Below are 20,510 nucleotides of genomic sequence, written 5' to 3'. Positions count from 1 at the left end.
TCTTGTTTTCACTTTCACTTCAAAAAGAAAAAAAAAAGGTTTTGAATAAAGCACTTCCTGTAATCCTACACAACCTGCCACATGCAGCTCAGGTGAGTAATATGTACAGATTTCAGAAATGACAAAAACAAGTAAGTCTTAGTTGGGTCTGCAGTATTATTATTATTAAAGAGGATAAAAACAGCATGTTTGTTTAAAGATTTTCCAACAAGTTGAGCAGAGACTGAAGACAAGATTCACAGACAGATTCACAGATCTTCTACACCATTTGCCTAATCTAGCAGACAATGCATAATACTGTTTTAAACTGCAAAGGATTAGGCTACTGGTATCCAGTAAAACCATTTTGCATGTAACATATTTTGGATTTTGAATGGCTATAGGTTTGAAGATTTTCCTAACACGTGAACTAGGAACTTGTTATATTATGTAAACATATAAAAGGACTTAAAACAGAGTTGCGACACTCGCATAGACGTCCTTTGGAAGAATGGAATGTGGGAGTAACTCGTGTCATGGTGGGCTCTATAGTAGTGATGGCGACGTGAAGCTTTTTGAACCACCGAGGCTTTAGAAAAAAACTATTCGGAAAAAGGTTCATTACTCGAAGCTTTTCAAACCAGAGCTCATTTAGGTCCTCTGCTGGTGAAGGTGGGGGAATGAGCTGTGTCGCAAAATGTTTCACAACAGACCAACGCAAAAATGAATGAGATTAATAAATGAATGAATCAGTATATGAAGTTCATGACAATCTGTTCCACTTCCAATGCATACTTTATTTAACAATAAAGATAACGTTTTGTATTGTGGGTGTGGACATTTTTCTTGTTTGTAAACTATTGCCATTAATGAATAAAATAAATTAATGCAGACACACAGTTTGGCCCATTTTTTGAATACAAATAATTCACTGTAGTCTAGCAAGGCCTATGCTAGCTATTTCCCAGATGATTACACTACTACCCAAAACAATATATGAAAACTGAAGACATGTTCCAATTCTTTTCAGCACTCATTATGAGGTAGTCTAGGTTCACTAAAACCATGACCTTTGTCTAGCTGTATAATTAGCCATATACAGTATATCATTTCCAAAAGATAGTGATTTAAGTAATACATTTTATGATTCACATAAAAAGGCAAATATAATAATAACCTTATTGGGAGAAAGCAAATAAAAGTGTTCCCACATCTGAGAACGTCTCTTTGCAACAGGTTCCATGAGTCCCAAATTCTTGCAACAATGAACTCCTACAGTAGGCTATAATCAAGCAATTCAATTCAATGCAAAGCAATACAGTACACCTCAACAACCCACGACAGCGCGCCGTGTTGCGCTTTTTTAAACCTTTGAATCGGAGTACGAATGTGTGAAACGAAGCTTCGGACGTCACCGCCCACGTGATTTTTAGAGAACTAATCAAGCATCGATACAAAGCTTCACTGAAAACCGCTTCATTTTTTTGACACACGCATCGGAGCTTTGATGTCACAGTTAACATCACTACTCTACAGTTCTAAACATTGCATTGAAACCCATTCATTTCACTGTTTCCCAAACCCATTTCCTGGTTAGGGCAGGAATACACTACTAGACTTTTCAAATCTGAACAGTTTTTTTTAACTAAACAGTTTGACATAGAAACACACTAACTGATCACATCTGCAGACTGGCACAGACTTTCTGCAGCAAATCCAGACTGAAGATCTGAGCAAAAGTCTTGTAGTGTATTTTAGCCCTTAACTGATCAAATACATCTCTGTAAAACTGGCCTAAATAGAAATGGCTTCTCTGTGTGTGTGTCTGTATGTGTGGTTGAATGATTTTCTATAAAGTGTGTTCGTTAAATTAAATGTTTTCTACCCTCTCCCTGTATAAATTACAATAAAATCGCTTATAGTGGCTGAAATTGTTTGTCTTGTTCATTTTCAGCGTTCTTTGTTGTGCATTTACTTGCAATCATTGGTTATTTCTTGATAAATTACTTGTGCATTTTTATGTGAATGTCTGAACATAATTTCACATTGTTATGTACTGATGATCATAGAATCATAAGAAACGGATGCATGCATGCATACTGTTAATGTATTACACATTGTGCATCCTTCATAGCCAAACTAAATACACAAAACTGTTCAATACTGTCTTCCTAAAACTCATCAGACACAATGTTATTATAAATTTAATCATCATGGTAATACATACTGTATATTGTGTTGGTATTTAGTGAAATTTGTTGCGAAAACAGCTGCTTCTACTGTCTCTCCCGCTTAAACGCATTCAAACAGACTGACAGTTTGGAACTATTGATAGCCGCATGAACCACGTGACCACGTGATGTTATGTATCTAATGTAGAATGTGATTTAGTGTGAATTGTTTGTTTTTTAGGGTTCTGATGTATCTGAAGCTGATCAGCTGCTTTACTGGACAGTATGAAGGTAAATATATTCTCAAACTACTTGAGATGACTCCTAGTGAAAATACTGTCTGTAGTGTTGAATATTTGTTATTCTTACATGTGCAACAAAAATTTAAATATTTTAAATACTCATGAGTAAAAACTATTTCAGCTGTCGCTCTATAAACAAAGTCCAATAAATAAAGTCCTAGAATATTACATGTCAAATACTGTATATGTATTTCTATTCCCTGTTATTTGTTTACTACAGAACATGGATGACAAGGACGCTGATCTGTTCAGCTTTAGGACCAAGCCAAGCTCAGCTCCCGTTCAGAGGAAAGAGGAAGTTAAGGAAGAACCTTACATAGTTCCAGACAAAAGCAAAACTTTAGGTAAATGACTGCTTTTAAAGGCCTTGACAAATGATATTACGTCTCACCTTTTTAATATACTTAATGTACGTTTGAAGACTAAATATACTACAACTATATACTAAGCAGATCATTTTATACGCAGAGTCATTAAAAAACGACGAATTCCCTTTAGTGTATGACACACGTCGTTTAAACTACATTTCCCACAATGCATCAGTCCCGCTGCGGCTGCGCGTCATACGCGGAACATGCACAGTTATAAAGTTCAGTGGGTTTTAGACTGTCAAGTTTTACTGACATTATTAGCATAAATATACAAAAGTCGAAATGATGAACAAGAGCGTCGTCCCCTCTCAGATCGTCTGGAGAGTTTGTAATTTATTCATGTCTCTGTTTTTCGCTTTGGCATCTTACGTGCAGGTAATTTTCTGCAGAAAACACCGAACCAGTGAATGCGAATCATGATTATTGAACTAAATAACAAACGCTCACAAAAAAACAAAGTACTTGCGTGTTTGTTGAATACAACGCTGTCTGAAAGCACGTGATGTCATTGTTTCAGATAAATGATCCAGACGCTGTTTTGTGGTGGATGGTAATCCTTCAGCATGTAATATAATATATCAGCATGTCCACGTTTAGGTTTGCAGTGAACATGGCGTCCCCTGCTGTTCAAAAAATGTATTGCGATTCAGTTCACACCTCAACCGATTTGAATCGTCACACATTATATTTGATTTTCAACCGGCTCACGGTGAATCGTTGCATCCCTACTGTTCACACAAAACAGCCATTCTTAATAATAATATTTCCCCAAGTTGTCGTTGTGTAATCATTTTGAAGAAACACTGTGGACTGTGTTTACTGTTATTGTGCTGTAAGCTTGCAGTTTTTTAGTTCAATAGTATGAAACCCCATTTGTTCTGTCTTCGTATTTGTAAGTTTTGTTTTTATTTGCATATTAAACACTCACATGACTTCAGAGGTGTCGACTAGTTTTAAAGTACTTTAATGGATTTACTGTTATCACATTTTCCAGAGACATTATTGTGGAGGAGAATTGCTGATCTTCATGTGCTCGTAGCCTCAACATTTGTGTTCTTACTGGGCTGGAATCTTTATAAAGAGAAGATTATAAACATCTTCCAGCAAGAGGAAGGAAGGTAACATCTGTTATGAAAAGTTGTTAAATGTATTCAAAAATAATAATAGAATTTCGTTGCGCTATGTTTCATGTGGTGTTTGTGTAGTTCAAAATATCTTTAGTGTTCTGCAGAAGAAAAAAAATCATACAGGTTTGAAATGACAAGAGGGCGTGTAAATGATGACAGAATTTTCCTTTTGAAGGTGAACTACTCCTTTAAAGGAATAATTCATGTGAAATGAAAATTCTGTCATTATTGAATCATCCTTGCGTTGTTTTAAATGTGTGCAGTAATTTTTCAGTAAAAGCAACAAATGGGAAATTTAGTTTGACTTCACTGATTCCAAATGTCATGAGATGTTTCATGTGTTCTTACTGAATACTTTGTGACTGGTCCTCACAAAACGTTCTCAAGTGATGAATAATGTGGTCATATTTACAGGACCACCTCTTTCTGTCACACAGGTTTGAAACACCACCAGGGTGAAGAAATAATGAGAGAAGTTTTATTTTGTTTCTCTTGTTTCATCTCTCTTAGAGAATTTTCTGGGCTTCTGCTAACAGTTTTCTGGTTGCTGATGTGTAGACACTCAGGAAGGTAAAACACCTGCTTTTTTTATGTTTAACATTCATAACACTCTGTACTCTAGCTAAACACACTCTCTCACAATCTTTGTTAACATGATCTATGATACAATTCGTCACTCAAGCACATGCAGTAGTGAAACTGTATCAGTTGATTGATGAGCATTAATATGTGTGTCCTGTAGGGGCGCTGTTGGCTCTTTCAGGCTGTTCACTGCTGTGGGAATCACTGTATTTCCATTCATCGCATGGATTTATTACTACATCAACACAGAGCTGAGATCACACTGGCCTGAACACTGTACAACTGCTATTTAAACCTGAAACCCTGATAACTGAAATGGACCAAGAAAAGAAAAATACCTGAGCACGACTGCTTTAATGTGTTGTAAAAGACCTTTATAAAATTAAAGTCACCTGACAAACTGTGGGTCAGTGATAGACTTGACACAGAAATTAAACATACAACACTCATACAGTAAAAACACTTTTTGTAATTCCTATTTAATGCTTTTGACTACAACAATAATGTAAAATTCTTTATTTGGGGCATTTGAAATGTTATCTCAACTAATATTTTTCATCTAAGGTTAATTTGATTAATCAGTATATGAAATTAATTCATGAAAAATGTTGAAGCGATTGACGATGTAGTTGTTCATGCACAGTTTTTCTTGATGTAATGACGTGCCCTGTTCTCATATATCCACATGAATCAGATTCAGTCAAAGACAGTGGCGGTTCTAGACTTCTGTAACTGGGGGATCAGGCAAGGGCCACTTATGCTTTTAGGGGGCACACTAACATATGTGTCATGATTAATTTTCAGTCATTTTTCACTGTCATGTATTACTGTTTTCTCTAGAAGTAAACTAATAAGCTAATAAAACAAGTTCAGCTCAAATTAATGTTCCATGGTCATTTATTTCACAACACATTGTATATAGTCAAAATAACAATGACAACAATAATAACATTTAGGCGCTTTTCTGCATCTTAAATGTACATACATAAATGAAAAACTACCCACAAACAAGATATCCAAAAATCATCTTAAGCAGTCATCTAAACATGAGTCACATTATCAGGTATTTCCTTTACACACACAAAAAAAACATGCGATATATGTGGTTTCGGCACACTTTCATGTGAATGCCATGTTAACTAAATACTCATGTAAAAACTCATGTTTGTCACATGGAATTTCAGGGTTACAGAAGTTGTCTCTCTGCACAACTAAATCACCTTGCTGATGGGTCGTCTGTTCTACTGGACTTTCTTCTTTCTCTAAGCTTTTGTGCATTTCTGACTCTTTTTCAGAAGCATCTTCTTTCTCCAGCCTTGACTGACTATTACCTTTAGTTTTCTTATTAAAAAAGGACATTATGTCCTTAGGATTCTTTCTCTTCATTTTAACTGCAAATGGGAAAATTATGAAAATGTGTAAATGAAACTCGACTCTCAAATACACCACAAGTAATATACAGGACAGTATAGAATAAACTCTATTGATTACTTGAACTCTGCTAATTCCTTGGGAATGACAGACCATTTATTTTAATTATAAGGCAAAAGTGCATTTTATCAAACATTCACCCCAATAAATGTAAGTTACATTTGATCTCATTTCATTAACAAATAAAATTTCTTTTGTGTGTTACGCGTTCTCTGGCAGCAGCTGATTCTTTGTACAGGCACGAGTCACGACTGCTTTATATGTAGATGTAACATGCGCAACACCGGAAAATATAGGTCAGTATTTTAATATGATGTGTAATGATATGCATTTTCATTATATTTTACAAAATATTTCCATTACCTGTATGATGTAGACGTACTCTCGCTGAAGGCGCACAGACTCGACATTGTTTGCGTCTTGCTTGCTTAACCTTCCTTTTGGCACACAAGCATCATTACTGCCACTCGCAGGACAAACTGTGCATTGCAGCCGAAATTGCTCAGTTGTGGTAAAAAATTCCAGAAACGATTCCAGATTTAGGGGTGACCAAGTGTGCTGACACAGGGGAACTGGCCCCCCCTAGAACCGCCCCTTGTCAAAGATCAATCAATGTATATCTTATAATACTCTACTGATCATCTAAAGACACAGTAAAGGAAATCAAAACTTGTTTTTAGCCTCAGGTGTATTCAGGAATTGTTTCAGTGTTTCTACACGTCAGTCCTCAGCCCCCTCCAAAAATGTGTCAGTTGTCTAAAAACATGTGTGGTGAAACTGAAGGACTGGATTTGAAAAAATGCTGGTTTAACAAGCATTACGCAAATGATAGGTGTAAGGTGAATCCATAAATAGCCTACGTGCCTGCAAACTTGTCGCTTTTCGTCGAAATTCACTGTTTTAAATCAAAATGTGCTATTCTTGTAAATCGTGTAGATCCGAAGAGTTTTTTTTCCGGAGAGTAGGGGTGTCTTTGTTGATTTGTAAGATTTAAGTCCTCAGGTGCAATAATTCAATACACAGATACAGGCAACGTAGCGTCAGGCTATCGGTCTGCTTCCAATGTCATATTTGCATCCTCGTCACCGCTGAAGATGACGCAACACAAAGTGCCGTGTCGGATAAAGAGAAAGTTGCGCTGTGTTTATTACTCAGTTTGCCAATGAGATCTCCCTTCAGTATTCCCACTTCAAAAGGGCACTTGGGTGCGATTGATATTTGTCCGAAGTTTCAGATGAAGCTGAGATCACAGTGAACACCGTGCAACTGCTATTGAAACCTGAACCCTAAGAAATGATATGAACCAAAACACAAAACAAAATACATTATATTAGCACTCTATCATGGAGAGTAAATTATAGTTATGTTGCAAAAAGTAGTAGTTAATCATTAGTTTTGTAGCGTAGTTCGGGGAAACTAATGAGTTTAACCACAGTAACATACGTATAATTAAATGTGATTAACCATTAACTATTTTATACACTTTACCTGATGCAGCAGAATCAATAATAGCGACAGACTAAATGTACTCGTCCAGCGAGTGATCAGCAGGTCGTATATTAACTCTAAGAAATATTACTCCCCTGGTGTGGAAAAACAATGTTCTTACTGTAGTACAGTACCACTTCAGAAATCTTAATGAAATCAAGCAGTTTAAGTGACCTTGATATGTGATAAATAAACACAGAAACAATTCGAGCATGGATACACATGCGGTTTATTTATCTACACTACGGGGGAACTAAAACCAACTACTAACAAAGACCAAACATTAACAAACTAACATAAAAACGTAAAACAGTATAAAATGGAAGAAAATAGATAAAGCAAAGAAAGGGCAGTATTAAATCAGCTATTCACATCTGCACGAACCATCAAGGACAAATCTCCTTATTTAAAAGAGGCAAAGCTTATACGCAACCGTTTAGCAATAGTTCAGATACTTGCATTGGCTTCTTTGTTTCTCGGGACACGTGCTGGCGCGCGTATCACAGGGTCCTGATGCGTTCAGAGCGAGCCAGGAGTCCGTTGGATTTAGCTGACCCAAACTGCTGGAAGAGGCCATCTCTGAGGAGAGACAGGTCTCGAGAGGTTGAAGGAACACGAACGAGCGAACGTAAGCGAGCGGACAGATGTTTTAACCCCGAGGGCGTCACGCCCCTCCGAGGTGGGCGATCCAATGTGATGAGATCGTTTTGGGCGCGAAAACATGTTTCTTTGTCCGGCACGCCAGCTCATTTGCATTTGGTCGCCTGGGAGTTTGGAGCAGTAGATAGTCTTAGAATAAAATAAAGTGAACATGGTATAAAAATACATTACTGTGCTATACACCATATTCTAAGAAAGGAAAAGAGGAACATTTTGATGTGACCCATGAAAGGGTTACAATCACATTGACCTGTAGTTTGTACAAGAATGTAAATATAAACAGAAATACCACGACGCACACATGCATTGGAGGTTATATATTGAAGGTGAATAACGGGGAGACAAACATACAACGTGGGGGTATACGGATATGCACTTTAAACCAGTCTTTTGTTGCTAAATAGAGAGAAAGAAAGAGAGATTCTTTTGGAATAAACCGAGGCTCTCAGCTTGTGGGCGACATGATTTTTGTCACTTTGGTGAACAGCCCTGTCCTCCCCCCGAACCTCCTTTGAAGTCCAGGGGAGGGTGTTTAGACAGGCCCATTTGCCCAGACTCGTCGGTGCCTGCTCGAAGTCCTGCTGAGAGGTTGCTGTGTTTTACGATCACAGATGGTAAACTTTGATCCGGCCATACCCTACATTCCCCCTTTCGGACGATGGGGTTTGTAGAAGCTTAGACGGCCGATGGTTGTCTGGATCGTAATGGTCGAGGTGACCGGTGGGTCTTACTGGTCCTCAGTGCTGTGGTGCCCTGGCGGGGGGTCCATCTCGAGGAGGTTAGGTTCGGGCTCAGCTTGCGTGCCTCTCTTCTCACGGCTCCGTTTGAATGCCCGAGGAAACGCCGCCGTACATTTGTTCACTGACTCCTGCATTCCATTGACCCTTTTGTAAAGGACGAAGGACAAACCAAGAACAAGGGCATACCCTAATGTGGTCGTGAGGCACAGTGCAGTGTCCGCGGCGGTCCAGGACCGGACCACAGGGGAGTTGGCGAGAGCAGACATCCGATCCAGAGTCTGTAAGGCCTCGATAATAGGTAGGTTCAGTAGAAATGCCATCTCGCCTTGCTCGGGGGCTATGTGCAGAGGGATCGCACTACCCAGAGAGTATGCAAGATGGGCTTGAAGGGGGTTGGTTGGCCCTAAGGTGGCAGAAGTTTCTTGGACAACAGATGGGAGGTTGTCTCACGTAGTTGTTATGACATCAAATCTTGTCATCCACATCACGTTCCTCTTGTGAATCTTGCCGGGTGCAGCATGCTCTCTCGCCTTCACGTTTTCTGCAGTGATTACAGAGCAAAAGCAGGTGTCATGCTCCGGTGTCTTTCATTGAAGTACTGGTGAGCGGTGTAGGGTGTGACTAGGTTGAAGTCTCTTGGTTGGCGCTTTGGATGTTGTGGTGGTATTGTCTGAGCTTAGGCCATCAGATCAAAAAGAGACACACACGTCGGTTGGTTTGAGGTCCCTTTGATGGCGGTGGACACAAGGAGGCTGTTCCCGTCCCAGTTTACATGTTAACAGACACATACTTCTCCAGCGTACTGCTCGTTGTTCAGTTGGTTCCTTACACTTGGCCGGCTGAGACTGGTTCCAGAGAATGGAGTTAGGCTTGTATGCTTGTTGGTTTCCAAAACTTCTGTGCCTGATGTCGGTCCTGGAGTGGGTGTTTCTGTCTGAGCTGGTTATCAGTGGCCGTCTGAACCTGGAGAACATGTGGAGGTGTGCTGTGATGCAGTGGTCTGTCTCGTGGGATGCTGGGTGGTACTCTACCCGCTTGGTGAACTTGCGTGTGATTGTAAAAAGTCATGGTTGCCCCTTGTTGACCTGGGCACAGGTCACACACAATCTTTCTTGATGTTCTACCCTGGGGAGGTGGCTGTTTTGCGTCATAGTGAGGGTGTGAAGTTTGCTGGTTGGAGCTAGAATCAACTCAACATCTACTGATGTGCTCTGTCGCTGCATGCCAGGGCAGTGCGCCACTTCTTTGTGTGTTAGTGGCTTTGGTGTCGTGGTGTCTGGCCCATGGTGCGTCGTAGGCATACATCAGCATGACCCCCCTTTGTTCCTGGAAAGTTGCACGCCGTGGCGCTGTGTTGTTACAGGAACAGACTAGAGGATTTTGCTTATCAGACGCAGCAAGGTTGGACATCGTGAAAGGAAGGTGTTTAGCATCGCTTGTGAGCGTTGGTGGTTGCTTAAGCGAAGCTGTATTTTAGGCAGAGCCAGTGTGGGTGGGTGTGATGCGGGCGGCGTGAGGTGGTAGCTGTGGCTTAGAAGCGATGCTTGGTATGGGCGGGTGGGTTTTTGGTGACCACCGGTTGCCGCAAAATGCCTCAGTTTTCACAGGTTTACTTTGAATGTTCTTTCACCTTTTCCCGCAGAGGAGCATATCGTGTTCCTTTGTGATGACACTAGGTGTCTGGAACAGGTGTTAATGCTCAACTGGCTTATGATTCGCTATGTTTCTTGCCAAGTGATAGCGTGTGAAACTTAGCTTGGCCTACTTTGAGTCTATGCAGGTAAGAAATTGTCTGATGGAGTTTTTGCGATTTGAAGGATTAATCCGGATAGCTGTCACTTGTGCTGTGATGTTTGGGGCCCCAGCTTGAAGTGTTGCAGTGGGACAGGCTTGTCATTTTCCACAAAACACCTGCTCTGGGCGTGCAGTGCCTCACCATTGTGTTGTCGACCATGTGGCTTTGTGTGCATGGGATCTGTGGTGAGGAGGCGTTGACTGTTAGAAACATCACAGGTTGGTGGCAGGTCTCTATGATTACCTTCTGTGTTCTGATGTGAATGGAACATCGCTGGATGGCTTGTGAAGCACGGAGCAGCTCTTGTCATCTGGGTGCTCAGGCTGTGGTAAGAGCCGTGTTCAGCTGGTGCTTGGCTACCCCCCTTTCGTTCTGGTCACGTTGTCAGTGTAGACCAGTGTTAAGGCAGTGTTTGGGAAGTCCAGCTTTCAGATGGAACTCCATTCAGCAAGGGTAGATCAGGCATGTGGTGAAGCGCAGGTGCCATTTGGTGTGTACATGGCACCATCTTGAGCGCTCATTTACATGAGTGGGCAGTTCTTTTAACAGTTCACGAACCTTGTAGGTGGTGTTCTGTGTAGCCCAGGATGCAGCTAGCTTGGGATGTAATGTCATGTGGTTCTGTGAGTGGGGCCACATAGTTGACATTAGTTCTGCATCATTGTCTTTTGTGAAGAGCAGCTCTAGCACTGGCCGTTGATGGCAGGTGCAAGGCGTGGTCCATCTCCTTGGAGTGGTAACCTGCTGTCATTCTCTTCATAAAGACGTTGTTCAAAATCTTTGGTAAATGTACTCACTTGTACAGTATGCACGCTGCAAAAGATGACGTATTCAGTAAAAAGGGGGTGTGGCTTCCAGAGTGGGCCATGCTCCACGTATTCCATTGAATATGTGTGGTTGAAGGCTTGGTCCCACTGTGTGTTGAGCTGAACAATGACCGCTTTTGGTGAATGCAGGTGCTACAGTCTCATTTATTCACCAGAGTGCAAAGCTCTGGGCTAGTCTTGTCTGGCAGAAAGTTCTCGTACTTGACAGGGCCCCCATGGGGCTGTGAGATTCACGAGAACCAGGAAGTAGCAGTTACAGCATTGGTTATTCCATTTCAAGTTCAAAGCAAGGGTGTCCTAGGCCATGGCCGTGGTTGACAGGCATGAGTCCAATGGAAACTGCGCGCACTTGACAGAAGAGGAAATGTCTGATGCTGGTGTTGTCGTCGAGGGCGTGTGAACAGTGCAAAGCTGATGTCTGAGATATCTGCCCCTAGTTCCTGTATGGTGCCTGCTATCATCATGTCACTTGTTGATGTGCCTTTGGCATGTAAGGGCAGGAAACGTTTGGATCGTCGGCTGGTTTGACCTTGAGACTGAGTTCTCGCGACCGGCTGAGATGTCATGCCTAACTTTGTGACCTGGCAATGCATTTCAGACGAGTTGGCTGGCTGTGAAGCGGAAGTTCCCGTACTTGAGCCCAATTATTTTGTAATGGTTAAAGTCTCTTAGAGGCTCAAAACAATTTAGCAGGTCTCTGCTGGTGAAGAGAGGGCGTGTGTCCATCCGTGATATGTACATGGGGTGTACATGCTCGTGGAGATTCTGGTCAGGTGTGTGCAAACTTCTTGTTTCAGTCATACCTCAGTTGATGGCCGCGTGTGTGTGTCTCGGCTTGTTCTGGGTAGTCAGCCGTCTGATGAGATGCGGTCTGGGTGCCATGCTCATCTTGTGTTCGGATGACTGTCTCTGTGGTCGACAAGCAGGTTGCAGAGATCTGGACGTTTTCTCCGTAGGAGGGCATTCATGAGGGTTATTCCTTTCTCATGCCACTTGTGGTTGAAAAGAGTCTGATTTGGATTTTTACATCCTCCTGTTGAGGTTTCTTGTGGAATCAGCTCCTTTGATGTTCTCAGGATCTCTGCTGGCTCAGACTTATTTGCACGGTTTTGCTCTCTGGACAGGTGTCATCCATGGTGTTGAGATGAATTCCTTGGTGACTGTTGGGCCAGAACAGGTCAGTGGCTCCTAGGTTGCCAGCTGGGTTTCCACGGGGCGCCGTCTTTCGTGTCCGACGAAAGTGGTCAGCTCCATGTTGTCTCAGGGCATCCTGTCTGGTGCTTGGCTGTTCCCGGCAGGCTGTAACATCTGCTGAGTCTCTGCTGAAGATCTGCTGCTGTGGTGCACCCTCCAGAGTCATTTCTTTGTGATGTGCAGAGATAGGCAGGATTTAAACAGTCATTATGGAGGCAGCGCTATGTTCTCTGTAGGTCTTATGGGCTGAGTTCCGCAGATATCAGGTGATCTTGGCGGAAGAAGGCCGTAGCGCTTAGGTGATGACTCACAGTGTGATGCGGATTTCTGAGGCAGGAGAGATTTGCGCCTGTTCCGTCCTCTCATGTAGGCTCGGATGCTGGCTGTAGCAGAGGTGTTGTAGCTGCTGTAATCCGCTTTGACAGTTTCTGACTGCTGGCATAGGATGCTGTGGTCCTCTAGGCTGGAGGTGATCCTAAGCAGGTGATCTGTCTTGTGTGGTCACACTGGGCTGTGTTCCTGCCTGAGAGTCAATGTTTTTCAGGTAGGAGTTTGTTGTGGCCCCCTGCAGTGTTTAGAGTGACAGCGTCTAGTGGTGACAGCTGTCATGTTTCTGGCCAGCTTGCTGGGGTCTGTGGGGACACGCAGGGTATGTGTCTGCAGGTTCTTTTGAATGGTTCCTGCCCCACCCCTCTGTGTTTGCTGGCTAGTAAGGTGCGAACAGTGGGCTTTCGCCCCCCCCCCTTGCAGCTTTGGGCTTTTAGCTGGGGGGCTGGACAGGAGAGATTCTGTTGCATTCTCCTGTCTGTTCACCTTGTAGTCTGCAAGCTATGTTCAGTTCCTGTTGGTTCCATTGCTGAGTCATGGCTTGGACTTCAGCGTGGGCTGCTTGCAGATGGCCTTTATAGGCCTTGGCCGTGTAATTATATTGCTGTCAGCCGGGGCCATTATGAAGAGAGCTTCTGCATGTTGGAGTTTTCCTACCAGCTCCTCTCTGGCATCTGCTCCAATTGCTCTCTTCGCTCAGTCTGTGTTGCAAAGGACTCTTGTAGCTTTCATCTCCTCCTGTAGCTCCTGGTCCTCTTCATCCGCTGTCATTTGCAGGTCCAGCTGGTCTAGGCGGTTCTGCACATGCTCCTGGCTCTAGTAGGACGAGCTGGTCGTGGTCACTGATGATCCTGGCTGTGCACTTCAGATGAGTTTGTTGTCTCTCTGTAGTTGTAGCTCTGGTTTAGATCGTGGTCCCTTCGCTAGTTTAGGTCGTCCGACCAACAGCTCTCAGCGCAGTTGCCGTGTGCAGATGTTGGTCCGTCGCATCGCTTTGCCTGGTCTCTAGCTGGTCTGGCAGGTGACAGGACTGGATGGTCTGGACATGCTGGCACACTGGGGGCAAGGGAGAAGAGCACAATGAGGCCAATGCAAGTCCCTACAAGCTTAAGTGATTCTATTACACTTATATATCATGTGTTGTGCAGCTAACAGGGGTGAAAGGTCAGTGGCGCAACTTAGACACCTATTTATCCTGGCAGTGAATTGGCGGGGTGGATAGTAGGTGTGTGTGTGGGTATGTGGGTACAGGGAAAGAGTCTGAGCAAATGTGTCGATGGGTTGAAACTTAGGGGGTCATTCTACTGACTGGGGTAGTTTACTTCATCAACACATTACGGAGAATTCCCTGATGGCTCAGGCAGATTCAGTCTTCTAGAAAACTAAAGGTAAAACAGGACAGGATTTAAAACCAAAATAAAAAGATAGAAGAGGGAACAGAGAGGGTTGCCTTACTTGGCTCAGCTGGTTGGCAACACTAGAGTTATGACGGGGCCTGCAGCTAGGGGGCGCTATGGTGTCATATAGGCTAGGGAGGCAGCTAAACTCAAACCAACAGGGACAAAATAAACAGTTTAACGGGGGTGGAAGGGAGAGTTCCTACTTCTCTTTCCGCCTATAGCAACTCAGTAGGGGCTGTACCTTATTTAATAGACCTGGGCGTGAAGTGAGGGCTTCCGGGTGGGTACCAGTAAAGCAGGTCCAACTCTCCGGCCTTTCTGGACACACAGCGGCAGACCCCTCAGATCCCTTGCCCTACATGCCACCCAGGTGCGACCACACAAACAGTCACAACTCTCATCCCAACCTGGCAGTACCTAGTGAGTAACTGACTGACGGGCACAGAGAAAATTGGGATTTTACCCGGGGGTGCCACTCGCAACAGACATAGCCCATAGGCTTTTCTTCCCGCTAAGTGGCACTTCCCGGCGTTATATACCCCAAAATTGCTGCAGTGCACCAGTCAGCGCTATTGGTCCCCACTCGCACCGGAGTGCCAGTGGCTGAAGTCTCCCTGCATGCCGTCACCTAGATTGCGGGGACTGAGGTATCCGAGGCTATCCGCCGCCAGTGCCAGGCACGCCAGGACAGCCAAATCAGCCCACCAGACACCACTGAGGAGAGAGACGTCACTTCACTACCCAGGTGCCTTAGAGGAAGTGCTACCTATAGGGAAACACAAAGGCTGAACAGGCTAGGGTTAATGGCATAGCTGGAAATAACCCAAAATAAAAGGTCAAAACTTTAAGATTTGCGAGCCCAGTGAATGAATTAAAATCAATTTTAATTAATTGTGTTCCTAGGTAGGGAGCAGTATAGGGAATAATGAGAAATGAAACAAAAAAGAAACATACAATAATGAAATAACTGAAAACAAAATTAAAACCACGTAAACCCGAAAACTAATTATTCTTATAATAATAATTAATTAAACTGAAAATAAAAATCAAAAGCAAATGAACAAAATAACTGAGAAATCAAAACAACAAAAATGGAAATGAGAGAAGTTAAAGAGGGAAAAGACTGACTGAGAGGACCCACAAGGTGGCGTGGTCAAGCCACGCCAAAGGGAAGTCAGGGAGGAAGGGGCGGAGTTAGGAAAATGTTAGGCACTTCCAACACACTGCCCTCTGGTGTTAGTGGGATGTAACACCCTACCCTAGACTTCAATGCGATTACGTCTCACGTTTAACTCTCGTTTACACAAAGACTTTAACAATCACTTTAAAAAAAACATTCCAGCCGCAATTGCTGTTGACAAGAATTTACATCAAAAATAACGTAAAACACAAATTAAATAATGAAATTCAAACTGGGTCTACAAGAAAATGATGTTACAGCATTTGACGTCAAATTGATATAAATTCAAATCAAATTGCCCGCTGGGAAGCGTCACGGATGGTGACGTTTGATCTCGGCGGATCCGAGTTCCGCGTCAGTTTGCTAGATGCCCTGACGCACGGCAGGATTTATTCGCTGCCCAAACACTGAGTTAAAACACACAGTAACAAACAAACAAACACAACGGGATTTCTTCGCCGTCGTACAATTAACTTGATCAAGATTTTTATCACACTCCCCTTTAAACGGTCGTCATCTACTGTTTAACTATACAATATACAGTAAAATCATATACAGTAAAACAGTATCCTTCCGCCTCGTCTACTCAAAAAGAGGAAACAAGAAAGCACGCATTAGTTAGCTAGTCTAATGGTTAAACTTCGGGGAGCGGTGTGTCTTAGTTGAACAACATTGGAACACGCAATGCATCAAAATTACACATAATTCGGCCTACACGAACTAGGGAGGAAATTGCTCCACTATGTTCCTTCGCGCTAACAAGAGGATTTCTTCGCTCAGATTAGGGCAGGTCAAACGATATCGGGACTCTCTATAAAAGATTTCTTCGTTTTATAGGGTCACATTAAATTGCAGTTAACTTAACCATCATTAACAATACCTTGGGCTTTTCCTAAACAGGTCACAGAGGCTTTTTTCGGGGCAGTAACTTAAGGGAGCGAGTCTCGCTCTACCTTCTTTGCGCTAAAAGAGGATTTCTTCGCTCAATTTAGGGCGGTTAAATAATAGCATAGTGCGCTATAAAGAGATTTCTTCGTCTTTGTATTGTCACTAACTCTATGACAGAGGCTGAGGTTTTCTCTGCAGAGAAGCTCAAGAGTCTGCCAAGGATAGGTGGGAGGGTCCACACCTTCATTCATACATAAAGTGCCATTTAAGAGAGTATTCGGTTTCATAACACCCATAGAAACACACATGAATAGTTACTGAGTTCTGCTCACAAAACAAGGTTTAAAACTGCCTGCGCATTCTCCACCAATATATGTAGTGTATTTCGGGAAACTATGAGTTTAACCACAGTAACATACGTATAATTAATTGTGATTAACCATTAATTATTTTATACACTTTACCTGATGCAGCAGATTAATAACAGCGACAAACTAAGATGTACTCGTCCAGCAAGTGATCAGCAGGTCGTATATTAACTCTAAGAAATATTACTCCCCTGGCCTGGAAAAACAATATTCTTACTGTAGTACAGTACCATTCAGAAATCTTAACGAAATCAAGCAGTTTAAGTGACCTTGATATGTGATAAATAAACACAGAAACAATTCGAGCGTGGATACACATGCGGTTTATTTATCTACACTACGGGGGAACTAAAACAACTACTAACAAAACCAAACATTAACAAACAAACATAAAAACGTAAAACAGTAAGAATGGAAGAAATACAGATAAAGCAAAGAAATGGCAGTATTAAATCAGCTATTCACATCTGCACGAACCATCAAGGACAAATCTCCTTATTTAAAAGAGGCAAAGCTTATACGCAACTCGGTTAGCAATAGTTCAGATACTTGCATTGGCTTCTTTGTTTCTCGGGACACGTGCTGGCGCGCGTATCACAGGGTCCTGATGCGTTCAGAGCAGGGGTGTCAAACGTACGGCCCCCGGGCCGAATACGGCCCCATAAGACGTCCAATACGGCCCACGGGATGATTTGAAAAATAATACAAATATGAAATAAAAGTTTATTATTATTTTTTACTTTTTATTAAATAAAGTTTATGGCTAGTTTTTCGCTGCCATATTATGTTTGGTTTTATTCCTTTTTTATTTTATCATTGATCATTTAATTGGGCTTCTGCCGGAACCCCTAACAAGCATGCGCATTCTAAAGCGGCGCCTAAATTTCGAAAACATACGGCTAAATTGCGCGGCAAGGATTCGTGATTTTAAAAATGTCCAAAAAAAGAAAAATTGATCTGGAAGGGCGGATGTTTCAGGAGAAATGGAAGGAGACGTATTTCTTCTGTGAGGTCAACGGCAGACCGGTATGTTTAATCTGCTCACAAGCCGTGGCTGTGCAAAAAGAGTACAATATTAAACGGCACTATGAGATACACGCAGAGAAATATGATAAATACACTGGACAGCTCCGAACAGAAAAAGTAAATAATTTAGCTTTAGCTTTGAAAAAAAAGCAATCAATGTTCACAAAAAGAACAGGGACGGATGAAGCTGTAAAGGCCAGCTATTTGATTGCTAACGAAATCGCAGCGGCGTCAAAGCCGTTTTCAGAGGGAGAATTTGTCAAGAAGTGTATGGTAAAGGCGGCGGAGCTTGTGTGTCCTGAGAAAAAACAGGCATTTGCCAGTATTAGCTTGTCAAGAAATACTGTGGCTGAAAGAATTGAGGACCTTGCAGGAGACCTGAACCGTCAGCTGAAAGACAAAGTTAAGTCATTCATTGCTTTCTCTATAGCACTCGATGAGAGTACTGATATTAACGACGTAGCTCAGCTGGGGTTATTTATTCGTGGAGTTGATGGATCTTTGAACATCACTGAAGAATTTGTCGAGCTGGTTCCGATGACAGACAGGACTACTTCCAACGACATTTACTCCAGCCTCATTGGTGCTCTGGATAGACTGGAGGTTGATTGGAGTCGCGCTGTTAGTGTGGCAACGGATGGCGCTCCATGCATGGTCGGGAAAAAGGCAGGCGTGGTAACAAAATTAAAAGAGAAAATTCAAAAAGAGAACCCAACCCAGGAATTCTGGAATTTTCATTGTATATTACACCAGGAAGCTTTGTGTGGCAAAACCCTAAAAATGGACAATATTATGGATGTGGTAATAAAAACGGTCAATTTCATCAGAGCAAAGGGGCTCAACCATCGGCAATTTGAGGCCTTTTTATCTGAAAAAACTATTTCTCACAGTCTACCCTACCACACCGAAGTTCGCTGGTTGAGCAGGGGAGCCGTACTCAAACGTTTCTTTCAACTGCGCGCAGAAATCAGTCAGTTCATGAAAGACAAGGGAAAACCTGTGACTGCGCTGGATGAACCCCAGTGGGTTCGTGATCTTGCTTTTATGGTGGACGTAACTGAGCACTTAAATGTGCTCAATACTAAGATTCAAGGCCGCAACAAAGTCGTGACCGAATATTACGATTGCATTCGCGCATTTGAGATGAAACTAGATCTGTGGGCGACGCAGCTTTCCCAAGGCAACCCAGCTCATTTTCCCACTTTAAAATCTGTGCACACCGCTCACGACAAAGACAACATGGACAAATACAAAGAAAAAATTCTTGGTCTGCAGAATGAATTTCAGCATCGTTTCCAGGTCTTCAGTGAACTTGAGAAGGAATTCTCTCTCTTCCGTTCACCGTTTACTGCGAGCGCAACAGATGTACCGGAGGAACTCCAACTGGAACTAATCGAACTGCAGTGCAACACATCTTTGAAAGACAAATTCGCAACGGTCACTGTGGATATATTTTACCAACACCTCGGACCGACGTTCCCCAAAATGACAGGTTTTGCGTCTAAAATTCTCAGCATGTTCGGGACTACATACCTCTGTGAGCAGGCATTTTCGGTAATGAACATTAACAAGTCCAACCTGCGCTCTCGACTCACACACAGACATCTAAATGACATTATGAGAGTGGCAACTGCTCAAAAACTGGTTGCTGATGTGGATGCACTGGTTGAAGAGAAGAGATGTCAGGTGTCAGGAAGGAGGAATTAAAATCATGCGTCTGCTTTATGAAGTCAAACTTAATGCATTACAGATGCGATCTATATATTTTTCTTTGTTAAAGGAAATTTCTAGTATATATTTAATGTTCATATCTAAAGTGAAGTTGTACTACTGTACTACTGAGTTGTTAAATATGTTAAGGCAGTTTTTCTAGTTAGTGACTTATATTGTATAGCTTGTATGGTTCATATTTAATGTAACGCGTCTGTACACAAATAGAGTCTGTTGCATTTTTTCTTATTTTGTCATTACTAGTTTAAAAAGTATCTGACAAAAAATATTCATATTTAAAGGAAAGGGTTTTGATTGCCTTTACTTAAACAACATTTTATTTTTTTCAAAGAGGAATAAGAGTGTTATTGAACAGTTCTGAGGATTTATTAAATGCACCTTTTACAGAACAGTATTTTCTATTTTTTTGCTCATTAATTTGTAATTTGGTGCAATATGGTTTAAGAAAGGTGATTCGGCCCGCACATTGTCACTTTTCTTTCCATCCGGCCCTTACCCTAAAATGAGTTTGACACCCCTGGTTCAGAGCGAGCCGTGAGTCCGTTGGATTTAGCTGACCCAAACTGCTGGAAGAGGCTATCTCTGAGGAGAGACAGGTCTCGAGAGGTTGAAAGAACACGAACGAGCAAACGCAAGCGAGCGGACAGATGTTTTAACCCGAGGGCGTCACGCCCCTCCGAGGTGGGCGATCCAATGTGATGAGATCGTTTTGGGCGCGAAAACATGTTTCTTTGTCCGGCACGCCAGCTCATTTGCATTTATGGTCGCCTGGGAGTTTGGAGCAGTAGATAGTCTTAGAATAAAATAAAGTGAACATGGTATAAAAATACATTACTGTGCTATACACCATATTCTAAGAAAGGAAAAGAGGAACATTTTGATGTGACCCATGAAAGGGTTACAATCACATTGACCTGTAGTTT

General features: G+C 42.3%; 1 protein-coding gene across 1 annotated transcript; it reads left to right on the top strand.

The window, feature by feature from the left end:
- Positions 1 to 38: 38 nt before the first annotated feature.
- On the top strand, positions 39 to 5,400 carry LOC130561172 (transmembrane protein 220-like). Its single transcript, XM_057345342.1, has 6 exons — positions 39 to 92; positions 2,392 to 2,441; positions 2,673 to 2,796; positions 3,818 to 3,941; positions 4,461 to 4,520; positions 4,693 to 5,400. The coding sequence occupies exons 2-6, from the start codon at positions 2,436 to 2,438 to the stop codon at positions 4,823 to 4,825; spliced, it is 447 nt and encodes a 148-aa protein (XP_057201325.1). The 5' UTR covers positions 39 to 92; positions 2,392 to 2,435; the 3' UTR covers positions 4,826 to 5,400.
- The last annotated feature ends 15,110 nt before the right edge of the window (positions 5,401 to 20,510 follow it).

This window comes from Triplophysa rosa, linkage group LG11 (assembly GCF_024868665.1).
Source record: "Triplophysa rosa linkage group LG11, Trosa_1v2, whole genome shotgun sequence".
In the NCBI taxonomy this organism is placed as follows: domain Eukaryota; kingdom Metazoa; phylum Chordata; class Actinopteri; order Cypriniformes; family Nemacheilidae; genus Triplophysa; species Triplophysa rosa.
Note: the sequence above shows the minus strand (reverse complement) of the source record. Positions and strands in the feature narration are given on the sequence as shown.